The sequence below is a fragment of the Schistocerca gregaria genome, chromosome 3 (assembly GCF_023897955.1).
Source record: "Schistocerca gregaria isolate iqSchGreg1 chromosome 3, iqSchGreg1.2, whole genome shotgun sequence".
NCBI lineage: Eukaryota > Metazoa > Arthropoda > Insecta > Orthoptera > Acrididae > Schistocerca > Schistocerca gregaria.
The window spans coordinates 628305804-628328227 of record NC_064922.1 but is presented as its reverse complement, the minus strand read 5'-3'; the positions used below and the strand labels follow the sequence as shown (position 1 = coordinate 628328227).

General features: G+C 39.6%; 1 protein-coding gene across 1 annotated transcript in view; it reads left to right on the top strand.

The window, feature by feature from the left end:
• LOC126353882 (nucleoprotein TPR-like) overlaps nucleotides 1-22424 on the top strand; it is a 342294-nt gene that overhangs the window by 25826 nt on the left and 294044 nt on the right. The window contains exons 2-6 of the mRNA XM_050003086.1: nucleotides 5973-6135; nucleotides 6610-6831; nucleotides 18518-18677; nucleotides 18822-18996; nucleotides 19245-19469. Coding sequence (XP_049859043.1) covers nucleotides 5973-6135; nucleotides 6610-6831; nucleotides 18518-18677; nucleotides 18822-18996; nucleotides 19245-19469 — 945 coding nt within the window. The remainder of the gene's footprint in view (nucleotides 1-5972; nucleotides 6136-6609; nucleotides 6832-18517; nucleotides 18678-18821; nucleotides 18997-19244; nucleotides 19470-22424) is intronic.

Genomic DNA, 22424 nt, shown 5'->3' with positions numbered 1-22424 from the left:
TCAGTTGTTTTCTGCTGGCTTTGCATTGCCCACACCTGACTGACACACGGTCATTTATTGCGCCGCAAGAAATCACCTCTACGTCGCTGTGGATCAGCGTTGACAGTGTTCCACATCTTGGTGGCTTGTCCATTCTTAACCGCACTCAGACGGACGTTTGCACTGCCTGATACGCTACCTGCACTTTCAACAGATGACCCTGCAATGACAGGCTTAGTTTCAAGTTTTATTCACAAGGGGCTTTTATCACTCGATCTGAGGGGTCTCTCTCTCTCTCTCTCTCTCTCTCTCTCTCTCTCTCTCTCTCTCTCTCTCTCTCTCTCTCTCTTTTGTATGGCCTTTGGCTTATTGTTTTCGACTGCAGTTTTTAGTGTCTCTCTTGATGGTTGGGTTTTCCTTTTTTGTTTCCATGGTCGGCCAAACACTGTAATGCTGTGTGTGTTTTTAATTCCTCTTTTCTGATCTTTGTCTATGTCTTTCGTGTTCTGCGTCGTCCCTTGTTACCTCCATCGCTTGTTTTTATTCCTTGTGGGTTTTCATGGTCGAGGAAAAAGGGACCGATGGCTTTTGTAGTCTGGTTTCTTCAACACCCACAAACCAACCAACCAACCAATGTCTTGTGCTTAAACGGACTTATTGTTTCCTGTTACAAGGTTATTTAGTGTTGCCCAGTGGTGAGTGCTGCTGTAGCCCAACTTCTTATAGAGATGAGTAAGATTTAACTGCATGGTTTCACAAAGAAATAATTCCAATAGTATTTCATTCGACCATTATTAGTGATATTAATGGTTACAATACCTGTCTTAATGCAGTGTACTTATCTTCACATAACAATCTCCTTTTGACGTGTATGTGTGTTTAAAGTGACATACACTGTACTGATGATTACAGTTGTAATCATCGTATGATGCAACAGATTTGCCTTTTTGCGAATCTGGATTGACATCTTTTGTTTGCGACACATGAAAATTTGTGCTGTACCTGGACTCAACCTGTATTTATCACTTCTCGCAAATGGTTGCCTTAAGCACTTTGGGTACCTGAGCACGCCTCCAGGACCACTTCAAATTTCCACATGTCACAGAGTCTGGAAGGACATTGTTGTGTGAAGATAGATGCATTGTAACCATCAGTAAAGTATCCAGGTCTTAACAGATAAAAATAATGATAAAATATTTGTCCCTCCCTGTTGCGGAATCGTGGAATGTGTGAGCATAAGGATTGTGGACTCTGTAACATATGCAAGTTTGGAATGGTTCTGGAGGCATATTCGGATAGCTAATGTGATTAGGGTAACCACTCGCAATAGGCAGGAAATCCAGGTTTGAGTACTGGTCCAACAGAAATTTTCATATATCACAAACAGCTGAGTCAGCAAAATGTGAATCCATTTTGTAACAATATTAGTGTAATATTGATTTTGTATACTTTCCAAAAGGCTCAATATCCTTCTACCCTTTGAACAAGTCGTGCTATGTACTGGTTGTATCAGTAGGACTTAGATGTCTTCTGCATGTTTGTAGCTCCCAACAAACAGACAGGATAACTGTCACTAAGGATCCTTTGCTGGTGAGCTTAAATACCAAATTGCCAAAACTGCTACACATTGAAATTTATTACTGGCTGATGGGTTTCTGTATGGAAGCTAATTGAATTATCTTCTTTGACGCCTAACACTTCACAACTGCCAGTAGCTTTTTGTCCAGAACATTATACATCTATCTGATTTATCAGTGTCAAATCTTTGACTAATATTTAGATTAAATTTCCTACCTTAATTCATGTTCTACTCTCCCTCTTCCCGCCCCCCCCCCCCCCTCCTCCCGAATAGGTACTGCTCCAGAAAAAAAGTTACGCTGACAAACATTAAGTAAAGCAGATCGTAAATTGTTTTTGTTGAGGAATTACTCATTGAACAAGTGTTGCCAATATCTTGATCATTTCAACCCTTACTTTGTCCTGCTGAAACTGTACTATTCAAGAGAAAAAACACCTTATTTTCAGTCTCAGAAGTTTGTAATGTTATGATCTAACACTAACAGTTTCACCATAAACAAAAAATGAAAGTTTTGTTTGTCATTGAAATTGTTAAAATGTAAATGAGCTTTGTGATTCGTCACTACAAACACGACTAAGGTTTCTTCTTGCAACGATAATTTTGTCTACATGAATCACAGGTGTTGCAAGTAATCTGTTTCATTCACTGGTTGTGCAGTCATTACTTTTTACAGTTGCAAAAACCATCTAATTGTATGAAGTTCAGGAGCAAAGATATGAGTACATATCAATTCCCTGACAGTCTCACTATTTTTTATCATATGCATTGTGGTTACGGGTTGCCATCATGATGGTTAAAAAAAATAGAAAATCTAGGATAGAATAACTTTTTGTAGGATAGGCGGCTCGGCTGCTTACCATATGGAAGAGGAGCTGTTGAATAGCGGACAGGCAAGTTTAAAAGCAAAATGTTGGATATTTACTTTTAGCTGTCCGAAGTCTTCAGATGACACACACACACACACACACACACACACACACACACACACACACACACACACACACAGAGCCACTGTCATCTCCAGGAGCTGTCTCTCCTCTGGAGTAAGTGGATAGTGGGAGTACAGCAGAGGTGTCAGATGGAGGGAGAGATAGCAGGATGGGGGTGAGGTAAAATGCTGTAGTGCTGTGTGAGGGAGTGTGCAGGGACATGTTAGGGCCAGGATGGTGGGCTGCTAAGTACAGCATCAGGGGCTGTGTGGGAGGGAGGGGGAGAGGACTTTAGAGATGCATTGGGGGTAGAAGGTTTGTATGGGGGAGTAGGGAAGGGAATGAGAGCTGGTGGAGGAAGGAGACTAATAGACTCAGTTTAGTGAGGGCACTAGTTTGGTGATTCAAACCTTCGGGACAAGCCCTGTACCTAGCCATGGCGCAGAGCCTGAGGAACCACCTGTGACCATCCAGCCAAAGCTCTTCATGGTGTGACATGCGAGTAAGTTCCAGTCCTTCCCAGTGATCAGTTTGTTATTTTTCACTAACTGCAAGTGGAACATGTTGATACAAATCTCTGAGGAGCAACAAAACTGTTTTGGGATTAGTGCAAAGAAACAACTTTTTGTTTGGTGAACCTAAATCGTCTAATTAAAGGTTGGTCAGTAGTGAGGTGCAGGATAAGGACTCTTGTACACAGTCACATTTTATTTGAAGAAGGAAAAAAAAAAGAAAAAAAAACTTTAACACATTTTTTGATTAACATTGAAATTTTACTAGCTATTTATGCTGCTCATTCTAAGCAGGGCAGTTCTTTCAGCTGCACAGTAATTTCTGTTGACTGCACCTTTAGGATTTGACTTCAGTGCAGATTTACAGTCTTTTACACAGGGCACTATGCAATCCTGAAGGTGCAATCAATTTAAATATTTTCTCATTGGTTCTGGTTCCCAAACTGCTGTACATTCCATTTATCCAACAGAAAAAAATGTATACAGCAGACAAAACATCTTTGACATGCTACTATGGAAAAGGTAGGAAGTATCATTCTGCCAGGTACTGGGTTACATGGGGTTGCAGGAAACTGAACAAGCTGATGTGGCAGAAAGGGACTAGTGCGTGCTGTCCATTTGGGTGCTACTACCTCATTGATGAGGAGAGTTAAGTGTAATTTTGAGAATGTGTAGCTAGAGGTACGAAATAACAAACCTTAATTTATGAAACCAGCAGTTTCACTGCAGCGAACATCCCTCCAGTCAAAAATTTGGAAAGAAGTGGCTTAAACATAGTTCAGAACAGGTCACCTTGACCCACCAACACCACCTCCAGCAGTAAGATGCATTTTGCCCCAGGAATTTACAGACTGTACTGCGGATGCAGTGGGTGCCGGCCTGCAACCATTCTCAGAACAATTACGTTGTTTTCTTGGATAATTGTTTCTGGGTCCATTGATTCACTTTTGTTTTTAAGGAAATTTCTTTCTTGCTGGAAGTCACTTATCCAACAAAATAGAAAGGTTTTGGAAGGATAACGCTACATAAATCACCTATGCACTCTTTGATGTCCTTATCCCTGCTCACAATTGCTTTTTCTCTGTGGCCAATAGTGATTAAATATCATGTGGAAATATGCTTTTAATAGTTGTACACTGTTGAAAGTTGTAAAGATAGATAGACCGATGCTGCAGTGAAGTGACTTTTTTGGAAGTTCATTGATAAACTGAAAAAATAATCGTTCTTAAAACTTTGTCATTTCTGTAGTTTTCTTGGCATAAATCTGACTTAATTAAATTTTCCTCGAGACATAGGTGTCTCAGTTTTATTTATAGACCCCCCTACACATGAGATACAGGCAGGATTTTCCCATTACATACAAAACTGGGGTGCCATTCCAGTTACCAGAGAGCCTCGGCAATACTGACAATTTAAAAAGGGGAAAATAGGCTGAAGGTGTGGAATTGAAGTTTGTGTTAGGGAGGGCATTGGACGAGGATACTCCATGCAGATGTGTTACCTATACTACTATTGTGGTGTAATTGCTATCACATCTGCTTAGTAAGCAGGAGACCCAGGCTCAAGTCCTGGCCATACCACAAATTTTAGTCAATTACTTCAGCTTCTGTCATTTTCGTGGCGTGATTGATTCATTATATATTTAAAACCTGCAGTCATAAATGAACTTGGAGCACATACAAAAGATCTCTTCCTCTCTATTCTAAATATTGTGTGCAAATGAAACCATGTACTTGGTTTTTTTTTAACTTTCAGAGTGACCTAGTCACCTTGAGAGCTGTGAAATATCAACTTCCTCCAAGTCATCTTAAACTTATTATTGCCCTTAAATTTAAAGGCAGTGTCATCTTACTGTATTTGAATTTACTGAATTTTTCTCGACATAGGACAGCTAAAGCTATGTAAGACCCACACAATTGTCATCGGCATAAATCTGGTCCCAGATTTTACTTATGTCCATTCTTGATTAACAGCTTTCTTTTTCTGTTATGGTCTGTGGAATTCAGGTACTTTCCTCTCTCCTTAAGTGCTTCCAGTGTACACTGAAATTACAAAGTTAAATTTTCCTCTCTCTCTCTCTCTCTCTCTCTCTCTCTCTCTCTCTCTCTCCACCCTCCCTCTCCCACCCTCCCTCTCCCACCCTCCCTCTCCCACCCTCCCTCTCCCACCCTCCCTCTCCCACCCTCCCTCTCCCACCCTCCCTCTCCCACCCTCCCTCTCCCCCTCTCCCCCTCTCCCCCTCCTCCCCCTCTCCCCCTTCTCCCCCTCTCCCCCTTCTCCCCCTCTCCCCCTTCTCCCCCTCTCCCCCTTCTCCCCCTCTCCCCCTCTCCCCCTCTCCCCCTCTCCCCCTCTCCCCCTCTCCCCCTCTCCCCCTCTCCCCCTCTCCCCCTCTCCCCCTCTCCCCCTCTCCCCCTCTCCCCCTCTCTCCCTTCCTCTCCCTCTCCCTCTCCCTCTTTCTCCCCCTCTCCCCCTCTCTCCCTCTCTCCCTCTTTCTCTTCCTCTCCCTCTCCCTCTTTCTCTTTCTCTCCCTCTCCCTCTCTCTCTTTCTCTCCCTCTCCCTCTCCCTCTCCCTCTCCCTCTCCCTCTCCCTCTCCCTCTCTTTTTTTCCCCCAGTCAAATTGAAAACTTAATTATTTTTTTTGGATTTTTTGGTTACTTTTGTGTGCATTGTAATTTGGTTGTAGTATTCATTTTCTTGTGGAACCTTTCCATTTCAGATGTGTGTCAATGGAAATAATACAAAATTTATTATTAATTTTCATTGTGATAAAGAGCTTCATGTCAACGGTTCTTACACAACACACAGAAATTGGGAAATTTTATTAATCATGTATAAAATAAGTATAAAATACATAAAAGTCATTAGAAGTGGTTTAATGAAAAGTTGTTCTTTTGGAGTCAATGTCTTAATTTATAAAGTGGGCATGATCTGTGTTGCTCACAATTTGAATAAAAAATTGTTTAATTTTTCAGAGCAGCAGATCAGTGATTTGGAAAGCAATTTGTCATGTAAATCAGAAGATTATTTTGCTGTCAAGAAAGACCTCAGTAATGCTTTGTGTGAAGCATCTGATTTGCAGAAGAAAATGCAAACCTTACAGAATGAAAATTTAACATTGCATCAAAAAACAGTAACGTATGTATTCTCAGATTTTGTCTGTATTGTCCCAGAAACATTTTTATTCTGATCTTTTTGCTCTGTGACAGTTGGTTTTTACACAATATTTTTCTGGTTTTTACTCTTGAAATTATTTTCATTGTTTGGTAATGTTTCACTATGGAAAGACTGTTAATGTAAGTAGCTGTGGCTTTCTATGTTAATAATAGGAACCTGAACAACAGAGGCCATGACAAAATCAAAATAAAACAGAGCAACCCTTTACATGTACTACAATGTTAGAACTGCTTTCTTATTAGAACTACAATGAAGGTATCTCCAGCTGAGCCATATCCTGTCTTACATATCTGCTATTTTCCCTTCTTATTTTAAAGCATGCTACATAGAATGGTGTCTTTTGTTAATCCATCAGACAGTCTCATGTAAATATTGCAGCCTGTCTAACTTCTGTATTTTAGTTTCTTTTTCATTGCCAAATCATTTTTGTTACAGGTTGGAGAAGCAGTTTGAGGAATACAAACTTCGACATGATGCAGCACTTGCAGAAAGAGATAATGCAAGAAGAGAATTGGAACAGAGGTTGTGTGAAATTCGTGTTTGTCATAGTGAAATTGAATCACTTACGCAAAAATTTGATGCTGTTACAACAGAAAATTGTAGGATACTCCGTGAAACTGGGTACCTGAAAACTAAAGAAGTGGATTTAAAAGTCAGGTACATTCCTAAAGTGTGTAGTATTAGCAGTTGGAGTCTAAAACTTGTATACCATTTTAATTGCAAGTGGGTCTGCAACCACCACAAGTTGACGAATGAAAGTACATTCTGCCACACAAGCTGTCATTGGACAGATTGAGATATCCCTTTAATTTAGATTTCAGTGGTGCACAGTTTTGGATTCTCAAACCATTTTAAGATGATTGTATTGTATACCAATAAAAATGGATGTACGTAGAGTGTAGGCACTCTTCAAATCACACAACCTTTGGAATGTTAGGGTTAGCTGGACTTCACAGTCAAGGAAATTACAGCAAGTGTTTATTGAGCAGCATTGATGTGGCACAATGCTTTTGGATGTACACTCCTGCTCTACTCATTATAATAAATGATTGAACTTTTGCTGTCATGCTTCCAAAATTTTCTGCTGTTGCCAAAAAGTTAACATAGTACACACATCAAAAAAAGTTTGACATCACCCTGGTTCCCAGAACTCCTGAAGATATATGTTGACTGTAGATATTATATCACAGACACAGCCCCTTCGACTGTTCAGATATGTCACTAAAGCTGCCCAAAGATGTGAACAACCATGCATGAGCAGCACCTGTTAGATGGAGGGGGTCTGACAGCTGATCAGTTCCAGTGATTCCACCAGGAAGGAGGTACACAGCTCATGTTGTCTATAGTTCAACCATGCCTAGAAGTCCAATACCGCAGTTTGATCGTTTCCGCATTGTTACTTTGTGCCAGGAAGGGCTCTCAACAAGGAAAGGTCCAGGCATCTTGGAGTGAACCAAAGCGATGTTGTTTGGACATGAAGGAGATATAGAGACACAGGAACTGTCGGTGACTTGCCTTGCTCAGGCCAACCAAGGGCTACTACTGCAGTGGATGACCGCTACCTACGGATTATGGCTCTGAGGAACTCTGACAGCAATGCCACCATGTTGAATAATGATTTTCCTGCAGCTTCGTGTAATGACTCAAACTGTGCGCAATAGTCAGCATGATGCGCAACTTCACCCCTTCATGTCCATGGCAAGGTCTATCATTGCAACTATTATACCATGCAGTGTGGTAGAGATGGGCCCAACAACATGCTGAATGTACCGCTCAGGATTGGCATCATGTTCTCTTCAGCAATGATTATCGCATATGCCTTCAACCAGACAATCGTTGGAGACATGTTTGGTGGCAACCTGGTCACTCTGAACCATTAGACACACTGTCCAGTGAGTGCAGCAAGGTAGAGGTTCCCTGCTGCTTTGGGGTGGTATTATGTGGGGCTGACATACGCCGCTGGTGGTCATGGGAGGCACTGTAACAGCTGTACGATATGTGAATGCCATCCTCCTACCGATAGTGCAACCAAATCGGCAGCATATTGGTGAGGCATTTGTCTTCATGGATGACAGTTCTCAACCCCATTGTGCACATCTTGTGAATGACTTCCTTCAGGATAACAACATTGCTCAACTAGAGTGGCTGGTATGTTCTCCAGACAAGAACCCTATCAAACATGTCTGGTATATATTGAAAAGGGCTTTTTATGGATGACATGACCCACCAGTTGCTCTGAGGGACCTATGCCGAATCACTGTTGAGGAGTGGGACAATCTGGACCAACAGTGCTTTGATGAACTTGGGGGCAGTATGTACGGCAATCTGGACCACCACCTCTGAAAGTCTTGCTGTCTGGTGGTACAACATACAATGTATGGTTTTCATGTGCAATAAAAAGGGCAGAAATGATGTTTATGTTGATCTCTGTTCAAATTTTCTGTACAGGGCCCAGAACCCTAGAAACCGAGGTGATGCAAAACTTTTTTTGATGTGTGTATTTCTACCACTTGGCAGTTATAGTGATAAATTTCATTATTTTTAGGTTTAATGAAATGTTCCTAGCATAAATTAGATAAATATCTTTTGACCATAGTATGAAACTTGTGAATGCTAGAATGAATAGTAACTAATATAATAGTAGTTCCAGTTTCGCTCTGCCATTGTGTACAGTGTCAATGTCTTAGCTCTGTCAGTAACTTAAACTGTGACAATTGGAGTTTCCTGCAACACTTCGTGATGACGGGTCAGCAACGGCTGTAATGAAGGCTACTGCAACAGCTGGCTAAGTGAAGCTGTGGATCCTGTTTTATCAGCTATTTGTGGATAAATGTTCATTTGTACTCTACATATAGAGGAGATGTTGAATCACAGACAGGCACAACAAAAAGATTGCTATACAGCTGGAATTTTGGCCAGAAGGCACATTTACGCAAGCGCAAGTTGGCGCACGTACAAATCTGGATGCTGAGACCTTTTATGCACTGATGTCACCAAACTCTACTTACTTTAATAATTGTGAATTGGTGCTCTGCTTGTTCTTCTGTGAAAACTCTCCCTCTTTCTATCTTTTTCCCTTAGCCCTTTTTCTTATCAGACAGTCATTCAACTAGAGTGAAATGCAGAAATGGAATGAACTTTCTAAAGATCTTTGGAATACCTCACTCAAAAATCGACTTAATTCTGTGATCATTATCCTTAATCCATATATATGTTTTTAACTGTTAGTTCATTAGTGCCCTCAATCATTGATTAAAATGCTTTTTGTACTAAATGTTAAATTTTTATGTCTCTGGAGTTCCTCTTGCCATTTTGTTTCATCATTGTCAAACAGCGAACAGTGTTACCTTCTTTTTTTAGTATGCCTCAACATAGCCATCCTTCATGCCTATCTTATATTAATATCAAAGATTCCAAGACTTACCAAGTGGGAAAGTGCCGGCAGATAGGCACAATGAATAAAACACACAAACACACACACAGAATTTCGAGCTTTCGCAACCGGCGGCTGCTTCGTCAGGAAAGAGGGAAGGAAAAGGAATGATGAAAGGATGTGGGTTTTAAGGGAGAGGGTAAGGAGTCATTCCAATCCCGGGAGCGGAAAGACTTACCTTACACACACACACACACACACACACACACATCCATCCATACATACACAGACATAAGCAGACATATACTCTCCATATATATATATATGTCTGCTTTTGTGTGTGTGTGTGTGTGTGTGTGTGTGTGTGTGTGTGTGTGTGCGCGTGCGCGTGCGAGTGCGCGCGCGAGTGCGCGAGTATATACCTATCCTTTTTTCCCCGTAAGGTAAGTCTTTCCGCTCCCGGGATTGGAATGACTCCTTACCCTCTCCCTTAAAACCCACATCCTTTCATCATTCCTTTCCTTCCCTCTTTCCTGACGAAGCAGCCGCCGGTTGCGAAAGCTCGAAATTCTGTGTGTGTGTTTGTGTGTTTTATTAATTGTGGCTATCTACCGGCACTTTCCCGCTTGGTAAGTCTTGGAATCTTTGGTTTTAATATATTTTTCCCATGTGCAAGTTTCGTACTATTTTATTTACATTATATTAATATCAATTATTTATAGATATTTGCCATTGTCAATAGAATAGAATAGAATAGAATAGAATAGAGTCTTTATTGTCACATGACATGTTATATACAATCATTTGATTGAATCATTGATGGCTTGTTAATGTATAATTCTGTGCCTACCTAAGTATACCTGAAACAAAATACATTAAAATAACGCATATGGATGTTCCCAAAAGTATATTACAATATAAAAAGATAATTATGTGTGGATTGCTTCCTTTTTCTTAAAATTTGCACAGTGATTTTAAATCATTGTTTTAAAGTATATTTTATGTTTGTTTCTGTAGTTTTTAAATGTGGACATACTTCAAAGACCACATACTTTCATAAAAGTAGTAGATATGTTTACATCTAGATATTTAGACATATAGTTCATATGATACATAGTTTATAAGTATGGACACACATAAAAAGAACATATACCTCCATAAAAGTGAACAAAAGCATGCACATAGAATGTAATGTAAAAAAAGAAGAAGAAGAAGAAGAAGAAGAAGAAGAAGAGGGAAAGGGAGAGGGAGACAGGAAAACAAAACATATGTAATATCTCCTACTTTTCTTCCTTGTTTATAAAATCATCCACACTGTAGTAGCATTTGCTTTTTAAATATTTTTCAGGGTTTGCATTGGTGGATTCTAGCTTGCAGTTTTTCATCTTTGAACGGATTTTATTGCTAAGCTTCAAAGCCATGTGATATGTAGTGTTTTCAAATAGTTAGTCTGTGGCAAGGTAACATGCGATCGTGTTTGTGCCTTGTTTCATAATTATGTGTAAATGAATTTTCCTCAAAAAGATGTGGGTTTTTTAACTCAAAGAGAAGTGCTTCATCTATAAACAAGGAAGGAATTGTCAGTAAGTCAAGGCTTGCAAATAAAGGTTTGCATGATAAGGTTTGCATGATTGTCTGTTTTTTGTTCCAATCATAGGTCTGATACTTTTTTTTTCTGTAGCTTGAACCCTTTGAGGCGGCTTCCTTTTTCAACTCCCCAAAAAATTATGCCATATCTTACAACTGATATAAAATATGCCTGATACACAATTTTCCTAACAGCCAAGTCAGTTACATTATTCAGAACCCTCACTGCGTAAACAAAACTATTTAACTGCTTCAGTAAGCAATCCACATGGTCAGTCCATGACAAGTTTTTGTTTATGGTCACGCCCAGAAAGTTGACAGATTCTGCAGTTAGCAGTTCTCTGCCTCCATTACTTAACTGTGTTATATATTCAACAGTTTGTTTGATCCTGAAGTGTACATTTGGTGTTTTTGTTAAGTTTAGTTTCATAGCATTATTATTTATCCAACTTTCTAGTTCTTGAAGAGTCTGTTTTGTTTTCTGTGCTAATTCTTCAGTGTTTTACAGCAGACTACTGCTGTTGAGCGATCTGCATACAGAATCGTATCTGAAGTTACCTTTCCTGGCTTGTCATTTATATAATATAGAAATAGTAATGGACCTAGTATGGACCCCTTGGGTACATGTGCTTGTTTTTCCTTCCAACTAAAGCAAGCTTTCTCGCCCTTATGTTGTATAGCTACCCTCTGTTTCCTATTTTTGAGATACGACTTGGAACCAATTTAAAAATATTTTGTGGAAGCCATAAGAAGCTAATTTGAGGAGCAGCTGCTTATGGTTTACCATATCAAATGCCTTACTGAGTTCACAGAAGATGCCGGGTACGCTCTCCTTGTTATCCAGGCATTTGCTTATTTTAGTGATTAGTTCATTAATAGCTTTGGCCTTTCCTAAATCCATACTAATTATTAAGCATAATGGTAGGTACACTCCTGGAAATGGAAAAAAGAACACATTGACACCGGTGTGTCAGACCCACCATACTTGCTCCGGACACTGCGAGAGGGCTGTACAAGCAAGGATCACACGCACGGCACAGCGGACACACCAGGAACCGCGGTGTTGGCCGTCAAATGGCGCTAGCTGCGCAGCATTTGTGCACCGCCGCCGTCAGTATCAGCCAGTTTGCCGTGGCATACGGAGCTCCATCGCAGTCTTTAACACTGGTAGCATGCCGCGACAGCGTGGACTTGAACCGTATGTGCAGTTGACGGACTTTAAGCGAGGGAGTATAGTGGGCATGCGGGTGCCGGGGGACGTACCGCCGAATTGCTCAACACGTGGGGCGTGAGATCTCCACAGTACATCGATGTTGTCGCCAGTGGTCGGCGGAAGGTGCACGTGCCCGTCGACCTGGGACTGGACCGCAGCGACGCACGGATGCACGCCAAGACCGTAGGATCCTACACAGTGCCGTAGGGGACCGCACCGCCACTTCCCAGCAAATTAGGGACACTGCTGCTCCTGGGGTATCGGCGAGGACCATTCGCAACCGTCTCCATGAAGCTGGGCTACGGTCCCGCACACCGTTAGGCCGTCTTCCGCTCACGCCCCAACATCGTGCAGCCTGCCTCCAGTGGTGTCGCGACAGGCGTGAATGGAGGGACGAATGGAGACGTGTCGTCTTCAGCGATGAGAGTCGCTTCTGCCTTGGTGCCAATGATGGTCGTATGCGTGTTTGGCGCCGTGCAGGTGAGCGCCACAATCAGGAGTGCATACGACCGAGGCACACAGGGCCAACACCCGGCATCATGGTGTGGGGAGCGATCTCCTACACTGGCCGTACACCTGTGGTGATCGTCGAGGGGACACTGAATTGTGCACGGTACATCCAAACCTTCATCGAACCCATCGTTCTACCATTCCTAGACCGGCAAGGGAACTTGCTGTTCCAACAGGACAATGCACGACCGCATGTATCCCGTGCCACCCAACGTGCTCTAGAAGGTGTAAGTCAACTACCCTGGCCAGCAAGATCTCCGGATCTGTCCCCCATTGAGCATGTTTGGGACTGGATGAAGCGTCGTCTCACGCGGTCTGCACGTCCAGCACGAACGCTGGTCCAACTGAGGCGTAAGGTGGAAATGGCATGGCAAGCCGTTCCACAGGACTACATCCGGCATCTCTACGATCGTCTCCATGGGAGAATAGCAGCCTGCATTGCTGCGAAAGGTGGATATACACTGTACTAGTGCCGACATTGTGCATGCTCTGTTGCCTGTGTCTATGTGCCTGTGGTTCTGTCAGTGTGATCATGTGATGTATCTGACCCCAGGAATGTGTCAATAAAGTTTCCCCTTCCTGGGACAATGAATTCACGGTGTTCTTATTTCAATTTCCAGGAGTGTATTTTGTTATATTTTTCTAGTTGGTTACACACTATTCGCTCAAATATTTTAGAAATAATTGGTAGTATTGATACTAGGTGAAAATTTCCTATCTCCTTTTGTCTGCCATTTGTGGATAGGTCGAACTTCCGCATACTGCAGCCTATCCGGAAAGCAGTCCTCATCAAATTATTGATTTATTATGTGACACTTGGGGTGCAATATTATCACATCCTGCCTCTATTATTTTTGCTGCGACTTCATCCTAATAATTCCCCCATCTATTTCTAATTTATGATTTTTTTTTATTTTTTATTTTTTTTTTATTTTTTATTTTTTTTTTTTTTTGCACCTATTTCACTCCAGACAATTTGCCATACAGGTTTTGATTTGTGGCATCTGATATGTATTTACTCTTTGACATTTGTTTTGCCTGTTTAACTACTCTACCAAATATTCTTTTGTATTTGTTTACATAGCTGACAAACTCTGCATCATTGTTGTTCTTTGCTTACATGTGCAGTTTCCTCTTTCTGATACTAGAGATCTTGATGCCTTCAGTTATCCATGAGTTCTTCTTACAGTTTTTGTCACGTGCTATTATGAAGGGGAAGCACTCATTGAAAACACTCATGAATTCTGATACGAAAGCATTGTAGTTTGCTGGTTGGTGTGGCCATGCGGTTCTAGGCGCTTGAGTCTGGAGCCGCGTGACCGCTACTGTTGCAGGTTCGAATCCTGCCTTGGGCATGGATGTGTGTGATGTCCTTAGGTTAGTTAGGTTTAAGTAGTTTTAAATTCTAGGGGACTGATGACCTAAGATGTCTAGTCCCACAGTGCTCGGAGCCATTTGAACCATTGTAGTTTGTGTTTACTGAGTACCGCTTGCTGAAAGACCATGATGTTACATTCAGTTCTGAGACAAATGTATTCACATTCCTGACTTGCTTCACTGTTACAGTTTTACCTAAATTTGGCAATGAGATAAAAAGGGCTGAATGGTCAGATATACCTAATTCTAAGCACCATAGCTGATGTGGCTCACTGTATTATCTATACATGTTGCAGAAGATGCTGTTATTCGAGTGTACTCACTAAAGTTTAATGTTAATCTGTTTGTAGATAACATGTCCTTCAGAGAAACGGCAAACCTGTCATCTGCTCTTACATTTACGTTGAAGTCGGCACAAATTATGACATTTTTAGTAAATTTTCTACTTGCATTCTATACAACAAGTTTTCAAGTTTGTCTAAAAATGCACATGCAGCGGAATAGTCAGGGATATGAAATATACTAATAATTTATATGCTGTATTTCAACAGTTCAATGCAGCAGCTTTCAAATAATTATTCCTCGTTCAAGCAGTTAAAATTCTGCCTCACTTCAAAGCTTAGTGATTCTTCTACTAGGATACACGATCCTTCAAAACTGTTTTTTTTTTCTACAAAAACTCGCTGCTAAATTGTAATCTGAAAGTGAGTTTATCAAGTTAATATTTTCACTTTTAAGCCTGTGCTCGCATATAACTCTTACAGAACTTGTGTTCTCCAGAAGTACTTCTAGTTCATACAATTTGTTCCTCATTTCTACTGATAGACCGCCTGTGTTAAGATGCATTATGAAATTATTACATTTTAAATCAAAAGGAGAATCATTTAATTGGTCATCAAATATGGCACCTGAGTGGGCCTTTAATTCTAAATTGCAGTCTGTTATTTTGTTTCTCGTGGACCAAATTCCATGGGAGTAGGTCCACTCTGTTCGTTTCCCTGTGAAGGATCGGCCAGCACAGTAACAAAGTTATTTCTGCTTTCGTTGATGAGAGAGATCTCTTCAAGAGCATCGCTTATGTTAGAAGCTAGCATCCTTTTACCATATTTGTTGAGATGCATTCCATGGTATGTGAAACAGTTTCTTTCCTAGTTACTAATATATATCACCTTAAGATTCATAAACTTGGTGCAGAAGTTTTTCAGCTCTAAGTAAGTCTAATTTCTTTGTTTACGCACGACCAGTCTGGTAAGTCATACCTTAGTGGCAATGTTATTAAGATGACATTGTTGAAATACAGGAACTGCAGCACTTTAAACAGCTTCTTAATAAAGGCACTAGCTTTGTTGTTGTAGACGTTATTAGCACCCCCTATGAGCACAGCACAATCAGACCTTGTGAAATCAGAACATTCTTCGTTAACACTCACTGTTATGCTATCGAAATTTGCTCCCAGTTTTACAGTGCCAGAACTTGAACATAGTCATTCACATTGTTTGTTAATAATTCCGTAATGTTTCGTGCATGACTGTTGCCAAATATTTTCACTTTCTTCTTTTGTAGCCGTTTTTCCACCGCTGATCCTTTGTTTGACGGACACTTAGTGTATTCCTTTGAAAAACTGTTATTACACGATTCTGAGATGTCTTTCTCAGTTTCCTGGTGTTGATGGCTGTCTTCTTTTGCTAAAGTACAGTTTGTACAGTGAATCAAAATGGCTGCTTTGTTTACATCTGATTCTTTATTATGATCTTCTAGCGATGGAGAGGAATTTATTTTCTTTTCCAAAAGTGCACTCTTATTCTTCAGAGCATTATACTTTTTGTTTCAAGCAAACATATCACTTTGAAGTGTTCTGATTATTTTGTCCTTTTTTCTGATTACATCTTTAAATTTGTGTTCACAAGCATCACCAATGCACTTAAGGCAAGACCATGTAAAATCGTCAGTTACAAATTTTATGCTTGCTTTGGAACATTTCTCATGAAACCAATGGCGACAGTTGCTACACTGGATACCATTTAAGACTTTCTTGTCACAAATCTTGCAGTTGTTTGCACTTTTAAGTGTACTTGTGTGATTTGTACAAGAACAAGATGTGATTTTTGCAAAATTTTCATGTAGTTCAGTGGTGTTCTGATTTTGGAACTTTTGATTTGAAATTTAATGTATATTTATGTCTTGTCTCATTCTTAATCTGGACTAAATTGTTTTCTGTATTCCCAGTACGTACCGTATTGTGCTCAGTCTTCACTTTTCCATTGTTGTTATTTTGTTCCGGCCTGTGAGGTATGATCAAAAAGTAATGGGCATGATTTAATTTTGCAGGCTGTATGCATCACATTTTAAATATTCTTTTTTTAGTTGGTGCACATGTTCCTCATGTACTGTATTTACTCAGTTATAGGATGAAGTTTTTCCCAAATTTGTCATTTGAAAATGATCATCTTCTATTCACATCTTAAATTATTGCTGCCAACTATTGAAACCAAGGTGCAATCATCCCATAAAAACTTGGCTGAAGAGCTAAGACTGAAAAAAATTTGACAAGTTCAGTCATTGTTTTGTTTGATTACAGTAGGATAGTGCATTATGAGTTCCTGCCTTATAGTCGTACTGTCAATAAGGAATACTACAAGGAAGTTAAGTGCCATTTGCGTGAAGCAATCTTAAGAAAACAACCAGAATTTCTGGCGAAACTACTCATGAACGTTGCATTACAATAATGCTCTTGCTCATATCTCAATGCTTGTTTGTGAATTTTTGGCAAAAGACAAAACTGTTAAATTGCTCGAGCAACTGCAACTTCTTTCTATTCTTGAGGCTTCAGAGAACCATGTAAGGATATTGTTTTGCCACCACTCATAAGGTAAAAACAGAATCACTGAAGGAGCTGAACTGTATAATGAAAAATGAGGCCCTGAAGTGCTTCCAAGATTGGAAAAGGCACTGGTATGAATGTGTTTTGAAATCTGCTTAATAGAGTGCCCAAGTGTCCAATACTGCACGGCCGAGATCTTGCTAGTGGCATTTTTTCTCAAGAAACATTTTTTCACAATGCGTAAATTGCGGGAAAATTATAAATATGTTGATGCAAAACCCTGTGCATAGGAAATGTGACGGGATCAATACAAAAATGTTGTAAACAGTGGGAAAACAGTAACTCCAGGAGCATAAAAGCAAGGCTATTTTTACTGTATATCACATCCCAAAATGTACGAGCATAGGAGTAATCAAATCAGTTTATCGTGAATAGCTCGGTGCCATTGAGGAAGAATTGCAGACAATCACCAGAGGTCATTGTCTCATCAATGAGCAATTTTGATGCATATTGACCATTCAATGCCAATTTTAAGATAATTGTAAATTCAGAGTAGTGAAAATGTAGACCAGATTATACATTGTGTCAGTATTGGCTAACAGCTACCTGCTAATCACCACACATACAGGGTGGTCCCCTGTGCATCAGAGGATAATTTGAAAGGAACAGGAGAATGTGCTGCATCATTCTTATGTAGATAAAAGGTAGCCATTGGTGTTTCTGTGTCAACTAACATTGATTGAACAAAGTTACCAAAAGATACATGTAACCATTGCCTCGGTTGGACCTGTTTGAAAGGAGTTAATATGTAATGGGAAACCTGGTTTTATACCTCATTTGAGACATGTGATTACTATAAGTGTGACATTGTTGTTTTCTGGAATATTTGAAGAGCCTTTAAACTACTTAACAGTGATGCTGAAGTACGCCTGAACTGCAACTTTGTCTGTGCCTCTATGGTGGCCAATAAATGATAGTCTTGGGCATAGGCATATGTGGAAATTTATCTGAGCAGGTGGTTGTCACATCCTGAAAGTTGTCGTATTGAATATAAATGAGTTGGTCATTTTTGATAAACCCACTAGAACTAAAACTCAATGTATCTGGAGAATTGATGGTTATCACTTCTAGAAGAATTCTCTAATGAATAAAAACTCTGTAATCCAGATTACAAGGAGAGGAGGGAGGCAGTAGCAAGTGCCCCTTCTGCCCCCCTTCACCCCCCCCCCCCCCTCACCCCACCGCCACCAATTGCTAGTAGTCAGTGCATGATTCTGGTGTCAGTGTGACAACATTTCTCCAACCCTTGGTATAGTGTGGACAGGTGCAGTTTGCAGTAGAATAATAAGCTTGTGACATTATACATTTTAAAAATGATTTTGCTTCTGAAAGTGTCATACACAAGCAACCATAGTATTAAATTAATTGCTAAATTGATAATTAATTTATTAATAAATTTCAGGGAGAAGGAGTTAGATGATGAGCGTGACATTCTTATGCAGCAGATTTCCAGTCTTAAGAATGAGTTTAAGAAGACAATGGAGCAAAATTCATATCTCGAAAGAGAACATGCTGTGAGAAGAAACGAATTTGAAGTGCATTTGTCACATAAAGAGGAAGAAGTAAGCCCATATTTGACTATTATTCCTGTAAATGAGAGTCGGACGTGTGCTAATATACAAACTGTTATAATTTCTAAATAAACAGAGTATTATTACTTTTTTCAATAGAATTAAAGTTCAGCTTTACAATACTTTTTTTCTCAGCTACGGGTTATTCAAGAAGCTAATGAAGAATTGACTGCAACTGTGGAGAAACTCAAAGAGCAGCTAGAAATTTCTAAGCAGACTATAGCACAAGAGCGTGAGAATATGGAACAGTTGCATGAGAATCATTTAAAAGAGATTCAAGCGCACAAGACAATGGTAAATGAACATAAGGGTATGTAAGCTAAATATTTTGTCTCTGATCTTTTAATCTCTCTATATTTCATCAAGCAAGCTATTAATTATAGAAAGTTCAGTGGAAAACTCTCTCTCTCTCTCTCTCTCTCTCTCTCTCTCTCTCTCTCTCTCTCTCTCTCTCTCTCTCTGTGTGTGTGTGTGTGTGTGTGTGTGTGTGTGTGTGTGTGTGTGTTTTTCCAGCATTATCACTATACTAATAGTTGTTCCTGAAAAATTGTTTGTCAGGGCAAAGGGATAACGCAGTCTCCAAAGCACAGTACTTTGAATACAGATTAGAAGGTGTACAAAAAGAACTGGAAGAAACTATGGAACAGTATGAGAAGATGGTAGGTTCAGTGGAAGAACATAACAGTTATCATGAGAAAAGGCACAAACAGCTGGAGAAAGAGAAGGAAAAGTTGAAAGATGAACTAGAGATTGCAAATGAGATGGTGAAAACTGCTTTGAAAGGTATGTTTACCTATTAATGGTGCACTGATGATTTGTTTCATGTGTTGTTTCACCTTCCAAATGAATTTATTAACTTACCCTTTATATTTTTTCCATTCTCTTCCTGTCACAGTTATCCTTGTGTAACTATTCCTTTGTTCATCATAGAATAAAATGCTCCTCTCAGTCCACAAGTCACCAAGAGTACTCGGAAAGAACAGATTGCAGTTGTCGTACTCTTAAGGATATTATTGGTAAATAGGTTTAAACTATTGTTCACCCATCTCCTTAGGTGATACTGTATTGTGGAGTGTATCACGAGTGATGCAGCAAAGTAACCTACAGTTTCCTTTTTAATTACGGCTTGGAACGGGGGTCACTGCTCAATTGAAATTATTTGTGCTGAACTAGCAAACACTTGATCTAGGCATCTAGATTTGTTAGACTGACAGTCTATCAGTCTTACTCCGTAGATATCTGTCACCACTTACTTATTCTGATGTGATCATTTCAGTCACATTAATGGTGTTTAATAGTATTTTTACCTTCATGCTTGTCATTTGTGTATTATTATGTCTTCAGATGGGACATGTCAATATAAATGTACAAGCCACTGAAATTACATGGGTAGTTTCAAAATTCATGGAATGATTTGACTTGTGTAATGTGTCCTTGTTAGTGCTGAGGGTAAGTATTTTGATTGGGGATGTCAACCATTTATGACCCATGAGAATAGTGGAAAAAAAAATTGTGATGGGAAAAGAAAAATACATGGTAGGTACTTGTTGTATACATAGTTCCGCGTAGTCAGCGCGTACACAACTTTCCCACTAGAGCGCGCCCCGCTAAGCACAACAGCGCAGGCGCAGCGCTCATCCGTCTCCGCACTACGAGACGGCGCTGTCTTAGAGACGGACCAAATTCTGCTTCCGCCGATCCGTGTATTAATATGTAACACAGCCAATGAGATTGCTGCTAACGTAGAACCTTTTCTCCTCACGGATCACACTTGTGCAATGATACCTGAACGTGCGAGGTATTATAACGAGTGTACAGACCTCCATTAGTCAGTCTGCACCAGTCTATAGTCAAATTTCAGTCTGCGCCTAATAAGATTATCATATTCCTGTACATAGCCATGAAGAGTAATGTATACACACTTTGTCAAGTATCAGAGATATGTGAGAATAAGATTAACTTACCAAGACCAAAGGAACTTCAGATTGTCAATTGTAAGCAGCATCCAGAATCCAGTTACGTTGTATCTATGTTTTTTATTATTTTAATAAATGTGTGTGAAAATTAATCAAGTTCTGTTTAAAGTTGGTCACTGTCAATCTGCTACTCTAAGCGTGCAAGTGGCATTTCTATTGTCTGACCTAACGGCAGAAGATAAACACGCCAAGACCACGAGACATATTGCTGACATTCGCCTAATTCGTTAGAGTGACAAGTCAATATGAAGTTTACTTTTATTACAGTTTGCATAAATTAAGAGATAACAGTGCATAAACTTTCATTTGTTAGTAGGATACCATGTAGTCCTTATGGATTGTTTGATTTTTAACATCATATTAACAGCATGATTGTTAGATGTGAGACTTGAAATTATATTTGACAAGAGAAACAAAACAAGTGAGGTATTGAACAATCTGACAAGTAGTTAATTTGATTTAATGATACAGAGGGACGGTAAAGAATTGGTACTGTGTTTTTTCCAACTAGGGTGCAGGGGAACAGTAGAACAGACATAGACAATATTTTTATTCATTCTTCATTACTAGATGGGCATTCTGTTAGTAAAAGCATGAATGGCCTTTATGACCTTGATGCACAAATTTTAACACTAAAAGGCATTTGTACTCAAACCACAGTCATACTTAATTACAAACTATATAGGTAAGTTGATCCAACAGCAATACAGACCTTGTCAAGGAACAAGAGTGGCAGAATGTTTATAGTGCCGATAACATCGATGATAAATAGTATGCTTTCCTCAACACATTTCTCATGATCTTTGAGAGTTGCTTTCCATTGGAACATTCTAAACGGGGTACTAGCAGTAATGGTTAGCCTGGGTGGCTGACTTGATGGATAAGGATATCATGTAGAACAAAGAGAGAAGTATATCAAAATGTTAGAAGTAGTCACAATCAAGCTACAGTAGCTCATTACAAACAGTATTGTAAGGTGCTTAAAATGTTATCAGGAAGGCAAAGAGTATGTGGTATGCAAATAGAATAGCTAATTCACAGTATAAAATTAAAACCATATGGTCTGTTGTGAAGGAAGTGTCTGGTCAGCAGCACAAGGTCAATTATACAATGTCAGTTTGCAGAAAAAATATTTGTTACTGATAAATCAGATATATGTACAGTATTTAACAGTCATTTTCTGAGCATTGCTGGTGAATTAAATAAAAATTTAGTTTCTACAGGAAATCATATAACTTTCTTGACAAATGCCTTTCCGAGATTGATGTCTGAAATACTTCTCTGTGATACAGACAAGAGGGAGACCGAGTCAGTAATGAAATCACTTAAGACTAAGGACTCTCATGGTTATGATGGAGTGTCTAGCAGAATATTAAAATCTTGTGCTGCATATGTTAGCCCTGTATTTACCCATATTTGTAATTTTCCCTATAGGAGTGGTCAGTTTCATGAGCATTTAAAGTACTCAGTAGTAAAGCCACTTTATAAAAAAAGGAGAAAGGGATAATGTAGATAATTTTAGACCTATTTCTACGCCATCAGTGTTTGCAAAAGTTATTGAAAAGGCTATGTATGTAAGGATAATTGATCGTTGTATATCACACGATTGGCTATCAAGTGTACGGTTCGGCTTAACAACAGAAAATGCTATATTCGCTTTTCTCTCTGAGGTACTGGATGGGTTAAACAAAAGGTTTCAAACAGTTGGCAGATTTTTGATTTAGCTAAGGCATTTGATTGTGTTGATCACAAAATATTACTC